Below are 15,885 nucleotides of genomic sequence, written 5' to 3'. Positions count from 1 at the left end.
TTTGACCCTACATTTCATTTACTTGAGGTGAAGAGAAGTTCCCATTGGGTTGTGGGTCTGATGATTTTTAGTTTTCTCTTGTCACTAAATTCTGTCCACACTTTTCTCCTTAAAGGAGAAAGGTTATAAAGCAGTGAATGGAAAATGAAGATTATTGCTTTTGCTTAAACATTTCTAGTGCACGTGAAGAAGGAAAATTCTTTCAGTGCCAGCACGGTAAGACCTGATTTAGCACTTCGTATACTAAGGACTTTCAGTGCACAAGTACCAAAAAAGCCCCAACTTTTTTGTTATAACTTTTAATGCATTTTGTATTTATATGCAGTGCTTAGTGCTTTTTGTCTGTGTGATGTCATCTGACTTTCATAGATTTACATTTTTGGTTTTGAATAAAGAGGTTAGAGATGCAGAGTAAGCAAACTGCTGTGCTGACACTCGAGTAAGAATTGCCCGTGTTACAAGATGTGCTGTCTGAGTCAACCTATTACCATCCGACATGAGATTTCTGTTCATATACAAGTTATGAGGGTGGTCTGAACGTAGCATTGGGAGAGGGTTAAACTTCTCTTGGTTGGGGAAACTCCAGAAGAACTAATCACTGATTTAAAATACGTACAATAGAAATAAAGAACCTGAAAGTGTGTTGACCTGTTTGTTGTTAACTTGTTCTCCACTCAAATCAACAAGCCTGTTTCACTGCTATTTTCAGTGATGAGGGGAAATGGGGAATTTAACAAATATGTACATACAAAATAATGTATTGCTTAATTTAATAATTTTCAAGTACAGATACAATATAAAAGTGACCATATACTGCCAAATACCAATTTGCCTAGATGCTGTGGTAAGCCAAACAAAACAGGTTTTTCAAAGCCATTTCATTCCATTTCACATTCCATATTATTAAACTATTTAAATGCCTCATTTCCTGCTAAATTTTGATTCCAGTGTAGGTATGTTGCTGTATATCCCTAAGAACCATGAAGTGTGACCATTTAGCTGAAAAAAAAAAATTACATCCAATGCGTTGTCACACAATGTATACAGGTGTGCAATGTGTCCTAAAAACATTTTCTTCACCACTATCGGGGAATACAGACAAGATAAAGAATGAAGTAAATGCAGTTTACAACAGTACAATGAAATGCCCTGACCATCTGAGCTACTTTAGCAAGAACTATTTGCATGGCTTGATATTATACACACAGGCATCTAAACACTAGCTTTTATTTAATTCAAGAGAGGACTGCAATTCAACTGAATATGTAGGCTACTAAGACTACATTCACACTACAAGCCTCTTCAAATCTGATTTATTGCTCAGGTCGTATTTGGCTTTCTTGAAGGTTCACATTCATAATTGCAACTGATATGTTTTAGGCTCAAATGGAAATCACATGTCCTCTGACACAGCATGCATGCGCACATTGATACGTTTTTGCACGTCAACTATGTCACCAACAATAAAAAATGTAATTACAGAAAGTTTGTGAGATGACGCATGGTACTGATGGGGGGAAAAGGTAGTTCATGTATGCATCACATTTTGCCCTGGAGAACAGAAAACAGCTCGTCAACTGTTGAGTATGCAAAAAAAAAAAAAAAATGCCAGAATGACTGTTGGCACTGCTATTGCCCCACCTCTGAAAAAAATCTGATTTGGGCCACTTCAGGCTGGTAATCTGAATGTAAACTATGTAGCTCTTTTAATCTACAGCTTTGTCATTGATCCTGTATTAACAAATCTTAAGAAGAGGAAGAGGAATCCTCCAGTGGACGAAGTGTGTGTCGTTTTAGAAGCGTCTTCAGGATCTCCACTTCATGCTTAGCTTCTTTCAGCTTCCGGCGAAGGTTCTCATTGCTCTTCATTAGAGACTGGAACTCCTGAGCATACACAGATTACACATTTGCAGAGGTGGCCATTCCAGGTTCAGAAAGTAAAAGTCCTCACCAAGATTTTGCTCTGGCTTCCTGGATTGTGTTGATTCCACTTATTTTATCTAATTAGAAAATCCAGCAAGCTTGAATAAAATCCTGAGAAGGACCTTTACTTTCTGAACCTGGAATGCCTACCTCTGCACATTTGGAAAAGCTCTTTTCTGCTGAAAATGTTTGTTGCTGAAAACTTTGTACTATAAAACTACTCTGGTCAATTTTCAGAAACGAAATTAAACAGCATTTTCCTAAGTTATGCAGATTATGGGATTATGGTAGAATTTTCAAAACCACAGGGTAACACTACCAACCTTTTCCAAAGCTTCACATGTGAATTTGTTCTCCTCTCCAGGGATCAGGGTGGTAGGCTTGTTGGCACAAGCTCTCTTGCGCTGGGGCACGGGGCTGGGGCAGGGGGTGAGGGAGATGGGGTTTGGTGTCAGCAGGGAGGACTGCAGCTGGCTGGATGTTGAAACAGCCTCAGTCTGGCTACTCGTGTGCACCAAAGAACTTCTTGACGGCACACCAGTAAAACTGGTGTGGGAGGTAGAACTTGGGCTGAACTGCTTATGTAGTTCATCCATTGGAGCATCTGAAGGGTATATGAACTGGCTTTCATCTGACATTGCTGCAGGATGACAGATGAACAACATAATCAGATGTCAGAACACAAATGTCTAGAACATAGATAATAAATGTTAATAATTAAATGTTAGAATATCCTACTTCAAACAATGACTGAAAAAGTGTGTGTGTGTGTGTGTGTATATATATATCTTTATCAATCACACAGTATGTCTATATTAGGCTACTGTTTATTGTGTTAAGTTTTTGTATATCTCACCATCATGGCCTCCAGCTGCTGTAGTAGTAGAAGGTGGTGGACTCCAGTCTGCACTGCTGCTGCTTTTCACATTCTTCTTGCACTCAAATGCTACTTGGTCCTTGCAGGACTTATGGCAGTTCATTCCACAGTCTACAAAATGATCACAATCAAGGTAATAGCTAATAGAGTTGTTCACAATTTTATTACAATTTACTGTCACACAGTATCAGCTAATCCAGGGATTTATTTCATATAAAATGAATGAATATTCACCTCTGCATCTGTATCCTTGCTTAATGACACCCCACAACTGCAAAATAGGGGAGAAAAAATATATGTTCAGAATTTTAGTCAACAGGGATTCTGCATAGCCATATCATGAATGTGTGAAGACAAGACCTACAAATCCTGAGCAGTTGTCACAGAAGGTGGGCCTCATGTACGTGGTCTCTTGGAAGTTATGAGAGAACCCAAGGCCAAGCTTGGAGCAGATGACACTGGCCCGCATGAAATAAGCCATGATCTCATCTCTGCTGATGAGCCCATCCCTGGTGAGGACACAGCAGGGCAACACTGTGACTACAAGAGCTGCAAAATGTAAATATTTATAGATGTATTTATGTATATTTAAATCTACATGTATTTGTGGCTTAAGTTTGAAACTTGTATAGTGAGATTGCAGTGCAGCTACAGGCTGTATCAGGTTTCAATATCAGGCTTGATTCTGGGCTTCAGTTTTCAGGCTAAACTAAGAAATCCTGTTTGTGGAATTCCCTCAGGGCCATTTACGTCAGCGAACTATAAACACCTTTGGCACTCACTTGTCCTTGTCCATAACACAGAATGAGAAAGGAAAGCTTGCAGCGATTTTTTCAAAGTCTTCCTGAGTGATGAACCCCTTTCCATCATGGTCATAGTTTGTAAATACAGACTGTCAGAAAAACAGGGAAAAAGACCAAAATAAACACTTATGACCAATGTGTATTTGTAACGGTTTACTCTAATAAAACGATACTGGTCTTTTAAAATCGGCATCTGATTCTGATCAACCTTATATAATACTTGAATCCATTAAAAAAATCTCAATTAAACAATTATGCCTGTATATTTTTTTTCTGTTTGAATCTAAGATAGACGATGAGATCTCCTCTAATCCAGAGGAAAAGTCACAGAAAGGTTTTTCAGCACTCACATCCACCATTCTCTGAACATGCTTGCTGATGGTTTTGGGGTCTGGTTTGGGGGCTACACCCGAAGCCCAGTCAGCCACCACTGGTGGCCTGTAAGGGGTCGCTGGCTAAGAGACAATAAAACAGTATACAAGAGATATAATGGACTGTGCTGTGATATGTTGCATTACGCCTAGATGTCTGTAATATAATTATTTATAGCTGCAGTACAACCATGCAGATACTGGTTGTGGCTTCACTCACAGGGGCTCTAAGGTTCCTGGGTTCTCTTGCATACGACAGCTCATAGATTTCATCCTCAGTGTAATACAGGTCAAGTGACAGCTGAGTGAGCAAACAAATGGGTCTTTTTCATCCTTAATATTAAGAGTAAAGCAAACTGGGTCTGGGGGGATGTCAATAATAATAAAGAGAAGGAAGATCACATTCTCCAGGTCTCTGCACATGTTTGAATATGTGAAACTTATACAGGTCACACTTATTCTGATTACAAGATGGTACATTATGAAACTGATATTCTCAAAAAAACATTTTAAAATAACCATGTACCATGTGTCATTTACATTACTTATCTTAAAACTAAATGCCTAATTTCTCTTGCATTGCATCTCTGGATTTTAATCAGTACTACACATAATTAAATAAATGTATGACTCTTGATGCCATGAGGGAGTGATTAATTATTCTGGTGACCTAAGAGCTTGTGGAAGCCCAATCTGTTACACTAATGACTGCATTTATATTGCATTTGCACTCTGGGCCACAAAAGCAATCCAAATGTATACAGATGTATGCGCTGAGTGTTGTAATAGATACAGACAGTACTGACGGTCAGTAAGTGAACCAGGTCTTTGTTTGCGTCGAGAAGGGGGGGATTATGCTGCAGTTGAGTGAGCTCGCTGATGTGGTTGTAGAGTGCCTGAAGCTTCTGCACGTTGATCTTGCCGTCCTCCACATAGTCAGTCATAGCCTCGTTCACAGCAATCAGGTCTTTAAGATGGACACCCAAGATGGGGATCTTGAAGCCTGTGCACTTGCCGTATGCTTGTCTGTAATTCTCATAGTTTCGGGATGATGAAAGCAGATCTGTCATTTCGTTCAAAACCTGCGGAGATGACCGTCAGTCAGTCAACATTGAACAGCATGTTATTACACACAATTACAATGCAGGAGTGGTTTGGTATTTTGGTGTTTAGACCTTCTTTCTACTAATACATGAACTGATCTGTGGTTTGTTTTTAAATCAAACAGTAACAATTACAGAATTGAGAAGAGAGCGAAGAGTGTTGATGTGTCTGTGGTAAAAACTGAAAGAAATGCATGTCAAAGCAGGCACAATGTAAACTCTACCTTGGTGGTCTCGTTTGGCACATAGGTACCAGTGTCCTTCAGTCTGGAGATGGAGCTATGACAGAGACCCCCTACCACAGCCATTAGTGTGTTGAAGTTCTGCATCTGCTGAAGGTTCTGCAGAAAAAAAGCACAATGAGTCATTTAATGAATACAACTCATTAGGTCAAGAGGACAGAATATGCATAATGTCATGATGTGATATGCAGACGGTATGAGGATTTTCAACATGTTTAAGATCTGCATAATTACTTGTTCTGGATTAATGAGTTAGATTTGGTAGAGGCTGCAAGATGTTCAGGTCGTTATTGGTGCATTAAGCATGTTACCTGTGCAACATAGATGAACTTGGTAAAGACTTCAGCTCGAAGCTGAGCAGTAGGACGGCTGAGCACCATAAGCTGAACCCACTGGGAGATACCATTGCAGAGAGCAATGGAACGTTCCATTGTAGGGTTCTCGGTTAAACACTCATTTTTTATGTACTTTTGGTAATCTACAAACTGAAACAAAGCATTTTACAGATTTACTTAATTTAGTGAACAATTAAGTTTACTTAATTTAGTAAACAGGCACAGTTTCAAACGATCAAGCTGAATCATGAGCCACTGAAGTTGGAGAAGATTGTGGAATTAAGTATACTAAAAGCAATATATCAAGGATCCCTGACATGTCTTCTTGTATTAGATATGAAAAATGCATCATGTGACTCATGTTGCCATGTCTTTTTTCCCATCTTTTTCATCTTGGGTGTGAGACTTCTTGGGTGTGAGATCTCTCACACTGGATGATTAAACTCAATTCTCACCAATCTGTCAATACCCTTTCAGTCTAAATCTACAGTGGCAACATAATATGAGAAGCAATGTCTCTCATTTACATAAGAATGAGGAGGTCTTCATCCCACTGATAAAAAGGAGATTTAGAATGCAACCTTCTTAACCTTCTGTCACAGCCTGTATATTTAGAGCAAACAAGAGCCAGAAACACTCCCTGGAAGTGCTAAGAAAGAGTAGTTAACTCACAGATATTCTGCAGAAGGATTTGAACTCCAGATAGGTGAGATGTTCTGCTAATTCCACTGGCTCCAAATGGTCGAAGAGCAGAGACACTTTCCTTTTCTTATTGCTGGTCTTGATTTTCTGACTGGCTTTTTGAGACCATTCTTTATCACCCCTAAACCAGAATCATTATCATAATTAGTAGAATACACTTGGGCACATATCAAGTCAACAGGCATGAGTTAAGCTTAAGCCAATGAAACACTAAGGGATCATTTTATTAGGTACACTTAGTCTACAACTGTACTGCCACACACTGTACAATCAGATGTAAATCCACTACTCCTGGTACCACTACTGTACAATGTCATTGAACTGACACCATGTGTGTTGTGTCAACTGGCTTGGACCAAAGTACAGGTGTTACATTGCCTTTTGCAGACACACTTATCCAGAGCAACTGACATATTCATCAATATGACATTACGTGTGCTCTGTGGGACTGAACCCATGACGTGGATGTTATTAGCACCATGGTCTACCTGCTCTAGCTACAGGTAAATTCAGTTTAAGTAAACACATCTTCTTAAGTATAGACTGGTTATACAAACATTTATATATTTATATATACATACACAAAATGTCCAAATGTCATCTAGCCCTTTTAAAAAAAAAACATGAAAGAGGGTTCTGGAAAATAGCGAAGTAGTTCCGATAAGACAAGTTACCATCAGTTAACGGCTATATAGAATTAGCTATAAAAGCACTGGTAAGCAACAAGAATACATACAGACTAGGTGTACCTATTAAACTGGCAACTCTGTAAGTTATAATCTAACGGATATACACCTGAAACTATGGTAAAATAAGTACAACCTAGATGTCTTAGTAAAGAGGACTTTGAGTTTGCATAAATCACAATGCAGGAATGATCCTGTGACACTCACATCCATTTAGTCTGCAATAAAGGACACAGTTTCTCTTGACCATTTTCTCTCATAAGATATTTGAACTGTTCCAGTGAGTCTGCCAGACAACTGTGCAACTGGAACATAGTCCAAAACTCACTGATCCAGTACCTGTAGAGAAAACACACGCACACCCGAGTGTAGACAGGCAAAATAATAGTAACAAAAGAATGGTAATCATTGTTTCCTTCAGAGCTTTAATGTTTGAAATGTCCTCAAGTTTAATTAAACAACCTCATTCATGAATGTATACATTCCTGCATTGCTGTTTATATTTTGAAGCATGTAATAAATATATTTCTATAAAATATATCAATGCTGCTCTATACGTCTTGCAGTGTTTTGTTTTAAAAATATGTCCTTAAAGGTCATGGAAGTTCAACTAACTAGGTTATTCAGTAGTTCATACAAGGCTGGTTTTAGATAACAGTTGCACACTAACAATGCTTTAAGTGACAGATTTCACAGATAAAAATGTGTGTATTTCCAGTTATTATGATTTGAAATTAATATGTTAATGTTTTTTGCAGATTATTATATGTATTGTTTTATCTGGGTATTTTTCATATAAACATGGATTCCTTACTGAATTAAATAGCACATTTTCAGGCAGTCTGCTGACTTGTCACCCTCCAGTGTACTTTTGAAAGTAAGGTAAAAATTAAAGAAAATTGGCAAGAAAAAACAGAAACAAAACCGAGTAGAGTCCCCTAGAAGTGCTTTTGTTTGATTATTTGTTTGTTGTGACTTGCAGTGTTTGTCTCACTCTTAATATGCATGTCTCTGATGCTTTTGTCTTGTTTGTAGGAGATTAGTGGAGGACCCTTAAAAAAGTGTCTCTGCACCATGTTTAACATTCTCAAGTGTTTAAGTATAATATTAGCCTCTGTTTGCTTTGTAGGAGCAGCGCCAAAACAAATAAAGAAAATGGTCTGAGAATTTTAAATCATTTTTTTTATGTGAGATCTGAGAAGAAATCTCATACAGATTGTCCCTTACAACTATCTGACTATACTTAACTTCCAACTATTACTCACAAATAAGAGTATTTAGTATAGGTACCATCCTATTCAAACATTGTTGATGTTTGTAGAGACATTTTTGAACAATGGACATTTTCTGATCAATTGCTGGACATGCATCCTATGAAATATTGGTGATACATTTCTGGTATTGCTACATATGCAGACTTGAAGAGCTTCAACTCTTCATTGTTCCAACCAGCTTTGGACTATACATTGAATACATGAGTGAGAGTGAGTGAGTGAGTGAGTGAGTGAGTGAGTGTGAGAGAGAGAGAGAGAGAGAGAGAGAGAGAGAGAGAGAGAGAGAGAGAGAGAGAGAGAGAGAGAGAGAGAGAGAGAGAGAGAGAGAGAGAGAGAGAGAGAGAGAGAGAGAGAGAGAATAGGGAAATACACAATTCCACAGAGAAGCAGGAAAACAGGATAGTTCAGACACAGGTCTTTTGATAGCTGTGCAAACAAAGTGCTTCTGAATTTGTAGAAGGATCAGTTTGCATGAGGTTTATAAATAAACTCGTTTCTCCACTTACAATTTCAGAAGCACTTTACCTGCACAGCTGGTGAAGGACCTGTTCAAAAACATGCCATTTCTCTGGAAACCTTGTGTACTTCACTAGAATTGTGAAGATTTCAAGTGAATAGTAAGAGCAATAAGAGACATTCAAAATTATAGTGAAGTATACAAGGTGTGTGCAGAAATAGGTCCTTTATCAGCAGTGCAAGCAAAGTGGTTCTGAATTAGTAAGAGTTGGAACCGGTTAATCTACTGTATGAAGAGAAAGGATATAGGATAACCATCTTGTCCAGCAAGTCTTTGGGAGACAACAGCAATCTGTGCATAGTGAGAATGATGTTCAGCAGATGGCTGCTGGGACAGACATTCCCATCATCATCTAAAGAGCAAAAACGCAGAGAACAAATGCTATAAGCATCCCATACAGCCATGTGGTAAAGCAAGTGGGAGTGCAGCTCTAAAGAAGTTCTACTTCTTCATATCTAGACACATTCATTTCAGTGCTCACTATATTCATAAGGCACTGGCAAATTAAGGGAGCATTATTTTATTTTTTTGCAGGGACCCAGATGGCATCTAACCCTATGAAATGCTGTGAGGGTCCTCAGAAATGTCTGAAATACCAGCCTGTGGAAGCAGGCCTTTATTGGGAGTGCTCTGCCTTAGCCCTTGCGCTCAGAAGGGCTGTTACTGCTGTTTATGCCAGAGGGTGGGTGCAATTATATTTCTACTTACATGCCTTGATTCTTGTTGAATTTTCACTCATAAAGTATCAGCACCTGTGTCAACCTGCCACTCTGTTAGATATTCTGTTTGCTTTGAGTTGGTTCTATTTATCTCTGTTTGGGCTTCATTTGTGAAGTGTGAGAGTGGGCACTGGGAATGATGTCATTCTGTATTGATCCAGACCTCTGGGGGCCTCAAAGTCTGTCCATCATCTGAGAGAGCCTATTTAGGGAAGTGACCTTTCTGAGAAAAGCAGTGGCTTCCAGGTAGTCCTTCATATGGTCCTGATGTATACTTTTAACATTTAAAGGGCTGCTTGAACCGCGGGGGCTCTTGGGTAGCTTTCTGATGTGAGGTGCAGCTCTGCCACTTCCTCAATGTTCCCCATACACCAAACCAAGATAATTCATCCTCATTTTCACCACATTGTTGACTTGCAACATAAGTAGATATAAAACAGAAAGTTCTACGCATTTTAAATTCTGGCTTAAATCTCAGACTTGTTTAAAATGTATTAACATTAATTGTTTGTGCTAGATGATCAAGTATGAAGTGTCTTTTATTCAATTTTATTCAAGCAATAGAAGTCTGTATAACAAGGCTAGGCTGGTTAAGTGATTAGCTTATTCAACTGAAGTAATCATCTGAAGTACATTTTTTAAGTATTTCATCATCCACTGACAGATAAATCTGATATCACTCTGGAGCCCAGTCTTCTTTAAGAAGAGCAGTCAAGGAATTACTTGGTTTGTTTTAATGTTTTGTATGACAAAACAAATAATAATATGATATAAAATAATAATATTAATGCAAAAAATATGATAAATATAAAAATAAACCCAGTGCTCAAAGCATAATCAGATAAAGTTACAACCATAAACATGGCATCATCTATTATTGTTTAAACAAACATTGTTAAAACATTATCTTGATTGTTTTCTTTGCATGTTCATAATGAAACTGCTCATGCACTTATAGGCCAGTAGTTCATATCAAAATCAAACATTTAATGATTATAGAATGAGTATAAATAACACATTTTATACTATATGCATAAAACTCCTCACAAAGCAGGTATGTATGTGATTACTTACCAAAAGACTGTACACATGCCTGAATGAGTTCCTCCCAGGAGGCTCCTGTAGCAAACTGTCCCAAAGCAGTCATGCTCTCGCTCTCTAAGTCCTGGACTTGGATAGGCTAATGTGGAGCCAGTAACTATGTGTGTGGTGTGCCTCCCGTCCTGGTCCTATTTGTCTGGCAAAGAGACATCTACAAAAACCTTTCCAGCGGAGTAAATGTGATAGTGGCAAACAGATGTCATACTGTGTGTGGTGCATGCGTGCAAGTGTGTAGACATCCACATGAGGGAGAGATTATGTAGCATACAGAGGCAAATTTGAGGCTACAATACAAATCCTGCTATATGCACACAAGTACATGCTACATCCATACTCTGTAGTGACTAACCTATGCTGAAATTGCCCTATGTGACAGTGTACAGAATGCTAAAATATGGTTTTGGTTATAACCAGTAATGTACTGGTCATGTTTCTTTCAGATTTCATCAGTGGAGACATTAATATAATAGTGAGTGTTGCAAGTGCACCAGGCCCAGCAGGGCGGCTGGACTTATTCAGCATGTCACCGTCACTGATGAGTGATCAGCCATCCAAAATAGGACCAGAAGCTCACCACTGATAAAGGTTGGGAAGATGGGTTCCAAACTGTGGATGGTGGGCCATAATCTCTTGATGACCATAAGGTACATCGGTAGGTATTTGTAAAAGTGCATAAAGTCTGAGAGTGTATATGCAGAATAACTATGCAGAGGGGTTCTTTTAAACCCATTTGAAATGTTCAGAACACCTCTGTGTCGATAGAGATGACTGCCAAAGGATAACATAGTTTTAGCTTTCATACGGGTGTTGGAGACACTCGGCAGAAAGTTCATTAATATTAGAGCCGTTAACAGAAGCAGGTACTGGTGCTTTTTTAACGACTTTAACGATATTAAAACCCGATTCTTATAGCAATATTATAGCAACATTTTTGATGTAATGTTAAGGAGATGTTAAGGAGAACTAAAACAACAGTCTTCTAGATACATAAACACTGTAGTCACATAATTATAAAGTATTCTGAGCAAGGCCAAAACCAAGCCAACATTAAGTAGCTAGCTGGCACGCCATCAATATCCACGTGTCCAACAGTTTGCAAGTTAGTTAGCAATTTAGTAATTAGTTAGCATCATTTGACAGATTAAAATACATAAGCACATTGTAGCTAGGGTTTATCCACACTTCACTACTCGTTCATTAAAGTATTTTAAATGAGAAGATTTTAAATATCCTGAAGCTACTATCTAACTGGCTAGTATAGCTAACTTTACTATATCCTGCTAGCTGCATCGTCAGATAAATTGATTAAAATCATAAGGAAAAAATGTTGACGTCATAGACGAGTTGTAAAAAAGTAATATGGTAGGCTACAGTTATTTGTACAATCATTTATTCAGTTGCTGTGTATGCATTGGAGAACCTGTAAGCGAGTCATCAAAATTAGGATACATCTCAACAGAATCGGATTTTCAGATAATTGCTGTGTTGGTAAGGTATTGATCTATGCCTTGACACAGATTGAGTCTATACTTGAAAATGTCAGTGTTTTTTTGCGGATGCGTACAGAATTGATTTTTTTTTAGGTTTTACAGTGATGTTTTAAACTAAATGTTGACAGTGAGTTTACATTTAGTAAACTAAATGTTGACAGCACGTAGACCTTTATTTATGTATTTTTTGTTTTTTCACGTGTATTGTTTGTTTGTCCACGCCTCCAGCGAGTTTTATTTAGTGGCTACCACAGGGTTATGGCAGAGCAAACAATTTTGGGGAGACCTCAGCAGATTTTTCATTGATCATCTGCTCAAAGATATTGTTTTATACTGGGAAAATGTTGTCTTTGGCCTTCATAATGCCAAGAAAGAAGGGAAATGCTATTTTTTACTAAACTTGATTTTGCTTCAAGCTAAATTTTTTATTCATAAAAGTAAGTTTGGTGGGAAAACCCCTTGTTTTTTGGTATTCAGAAAGGAAATGGAATATTATTTCAAATTGCTTGCTGATTCAACAAACAAGAAGGCTATCAGGACTTTGAATGTATGTTCCACTTATAACCTGTTTGTTTAATGTAGACAACCCCTGGCTCGTCTGGCTCATTTGTATGTTATGTTTTTGTATACTGTTCGTTGTATACTTACCTCTGTGAAGTGTGATTTAATAAAAAATAAAAAAACCACAGGGTTATGATGCAATCTTTCCGGCATGTTGTCTTTGCATGACCGTTGTTGGTCATTTTTTTAACGCTGGCTATTTATTCCTTAGTGCGCTTTTTGGTTGGTTTCGTTTTCGGTCATTTAATTAAACATTTAATTTGGTGACCCGAGCCTTTGTGCCCTCCTTTTCAATTTGCATGCACTTCTCCCATGACATTAAATAATAATAATGAATTTTGTTTCTTTTTTCATATATAACGTAGCAGGGTTGCCAACTTTTCAAGATCGCTTGGAGTGAGACTTGGTGGAGTAACTCATTGAATCATATATGTGGATCAGAGGTAAATTAACTAGATTTTTTTTTCGGCGTGAGAAATCGGAAGTGTGACGTGAGAGCGTGTGAAGACGGTCAAATGCGTGTGTCTTACGCTCAATGCGTGAGAGTTGGCAACCCTGAAGTAGGCCTGTTTTGATACTTTCTGTTCAAATAGTTTGTTTCGCTTTCCATTAAGGACAGAAACTATGTTAAGTTGTGATCTTTGATAGTTTTGTATATGTAAAAATACAAATAGGTTTGTCTAATTTTGGCAGCCGATGTTTTTATTGAAGCTTCAGTATTCAGTATATTCATTTTCAGTCTTGCAGTGCTGATTAGCACTTTAACAACTATTTAAGTATTAACTATTTTAACAGCCCAATTAACTATTTTGACAACTATTATAGCCCAGTTAACGACTAATTGTATAGATTCAGTTTTTTTATGCTTACTTAAACTATGCATATTTCAGCAATAAATATTCTCACCCTACCGCTACCCTGAATGTGAACTCCTCTCATGAAAACGTCATGCCTAATTCAATATCTAAAGTGTTCCATGACTGGACATGCTGACCACAAATCACCAACTTCACCATTCCCATAGTCTTTCAGGCAATTTCAGATTTGCCTAGGTGTTGCTGATTGTATTAACAAAAAATAAAAGGTTTATCTGTCTTTAGAGCACAGATCAAAAGAAAAGAGGTGCCCGTAGCACTATGGATTCCACAAATGGCCAGATTAAGGCAGAAGAACAAAGCAATTGCACAAAGTTGCCACTAATCAGAACAACCTCACGACCAGTCAATGCTCAGAATGGAAACATAGTCCAGGTATGTGTTTTGTGAATATATAAATTACATGGAATTCATTACAAATATTTGTACTGGTAACTATACCTCAAGAAACAAATTTCATTTTTAGCACATTTTAATTCAAAGTTCTTTGGCTTTAATTGAAATTTTTTGATGAAAGGTTGCATATGATATATTTTTGGTGTATGTGAATATCTAGATTCTAGTGTGAAATAAACAACAGTACTGTGTTTAGGCTCTTGATGTGGGTGTACACAGACTGGAAACTAAAGACAGCACACATTTTGCTTCAGGTGTTCTACCTCCACTCAACAGTATCCACCCAGTACTAGTTCAGACAACAAAAGGTAAAGAGCTGTAAAGTAACAGCAATTCATTCTGGTTGATTTTTTATTATTTCTGATTCAACCTTGGATTCTTTAGTAAAACTGCCTCGTGAATTTAGGCTCAGATGACCAGCTAGTGAAGACCAGTCTGGATAGATTTTATGACACTGAAACTTCTAAAGAGCAGCTGGAGATGGTGACATGTAACATTGAAGCTGAGTATAAGGAACAACTAGTGCATCTGCAGAACATCCAGGCAGAAAGGGATGAGCTTCACCAGTTGAGCAGTAAACTTCAGATGATATTAGTGAACTATTTTGAAGGAAGCATGGACAATGAGCCAATGACAGCGTGTCAGAAGGTGGCCTTGAATGAGCAGTGCTACCAGCAATACCTGGAGGCTCTTTAGCACCTAAAGTTGCAGTGGCAGTGTGATTTCCAGCTCTACCGGCAGCAAGTCGAAGCACTGCAGCTCCAGCTCCAGGAGAAACAGGAGCACATTGAGCGCATAAGGTGCTCCTTCCTTAAGATGAAGCGAGACGTGATCGTTGTGGCACCCACTCGACGGCTGGGGGAGTGTGCGGCTCTTGACAAGGAGGAACGTCTCCAGGCCGCCGAGCAGGAGTTCGAGGACAAGCTCACTGCGATGAGACTGAAGAACATCAAGCTGAAGACGAAGCTACAAACCCTGGAGGAAGAACTCAGACCCAGGGAGGAGACGCCACAGGGGAAGCATCTGGCTAAAATTGAAATATTGAAGTTTGATAATCAATGTTGTGAGATTAAGATCAAGGAGCTTGATGAAGAGATTATTAAAGTACAGAAAAGACTTACCAGCACTATGAAGGTGTGAAGTTTGATTAAATCGACTAGATTAAGTCTAATATGGTTGCACTAATATGGTTTTTGGTTAGTCATGGAACTTCTAATAGAAGTGTTCTAATAGAACAGATAGAGCCAGAAATCCCACCTCTTCACACCACACAACTTGAAAATGTAGAACACCCATTTAAAATGGCAAATGCAGTACATTAATTTCCAAAGAGAAAGATAGGAAGATGTGTATTACAGACCAGAGTCTTGAAGGCATAGAAAATAATCTCACTGTTGTGTACCTCCACCTCTCAGATCCTGATGCATTTCATGGAGACGATCCACTTTGTGGAAGTGGAGACGCAGGCCAGACGCGTCAGGTTGGCCAAGGTGAAGGAGGTGGTCAGCCGCAAGCAGGAAGCTCTGTCTTTGCTAAAGAACAGTAGGGACCAAAATACGTTCAGACAACCTGCACCTTCGCCAGCGCTGTGGCCTCCATGTGGTAAAGATTCTCCCAGGTGAGCTTATTCTAACTCACCTCTGCAACACCCTCTGTGAATAATTTTTCCCCTACACCTCTTTTACAACACATTCATCTGCATAGATGTTATTTTATGCACTATTTATCTGCATGTTCCATGACCAACCTGCCTCTACCATATCATACTCGACCCGTTATATTCCCACATCTGAGAAAAGATTTATATTGAGATTTGCTTGATTTATAGCCTCAAGTTCTGTCCAATCCCTTTCAAGGATCCGATTACTATGTAAAGGGACATGAAATAAACATCTCCTCCTAGAACAATC

General features: G+C 38.4%; 1 protein-coding gene across 2 annotated transcripts; it reads right to left on the bottom strand.

Annotated features, from left to right (window-relative positions):
* Window positions 1-762: 762 nt before the first annotated feature.
* On the bottom strand, window positions 763-10,911 carry LOC143480519 (RAS guanyl-releasing protein 1-like). Of its 2 annotated transcripts, none has more exons than XM_076978263.1 (14): window positions 10,627-10,911; window positions 7,250-7,381; window positions 6,327-6,477; window positions 5,631-5,804; window positions 5,302-5,418; window positions 4,781-5,056; window positions 4,195-4,275; window positions 3,954-4,058; window positions 3,583-3,692; window positions 3,165-3,309; window positions 3,035-3,071; window positions 2,780-2,911; window positions 2,247-2,563; window positions 763-1,884 (listed from the first exon to the last, which is right to left on the bottom strand). In XM_076978263.1, exons 1-14 carry the CDS (start codon window positions 10,641-10,643, stop codon window positions 1,747-1,749), a joined length of 1,932 nt encoding a protein of 643 aa, XP_076834378.1. In that variant the 5' UTR covers window positions 10,644-10,911; the 3' UTR covers window positions 763-1,746. The 2 variants fall into 2 exon arrangements, with proteins under 2 accessions (XP_076834378.1, XP_076834377.1); XM_076978262.1 differs by lacking the exon at window positions 10,627-10,911 and adding an exon at window positions 7,857-7,910.
* Window positions 10,912-15,885: the final 4,974 nt, after the last annotated feature.

The sequence above is a fragment of the Brachyhypopomus gauderio genome, chromosome 17, assembly GCF_052324685.1.
Source record: "Brachyhypopomus gauderio isolate BG-103 chromosome 17, BGAUD_0.2, whole genome shotgun sequence".
NCBI classification, from domain to species: Eukaryota; Metazoa; Chordata; class Actinopteri; order Gymnotiformes; family Hypopomidae; genus Brachyhypopomus; species Brachyhypopomus gauderio.
The sequence above is the reverse complement of the archived record's forward strand: the minus strand, read 5'-3'. Positions and strand labels throughout refer to the sequence as shown.

Bases quoted from the DNA above. Each gene is read 5' to 3' on its own strand.
- LOC143480519 (XM_076978263.1), bottom strand. The intron at 5,419-5,630 runs GTAACATGCTTA...TTTTTTCTGCAG, and splicing joins AGTTCATCTATGTTGCACAG to AACCTTCAGCAGATGCAGAA. The intron at 4,276-4,780 runs GTCAGTACTGTC...TTGCTCACTCAG, and splicing joins ACCTGGTTCACTTACTGACC to CTGTCACTTGACCTGTATTA.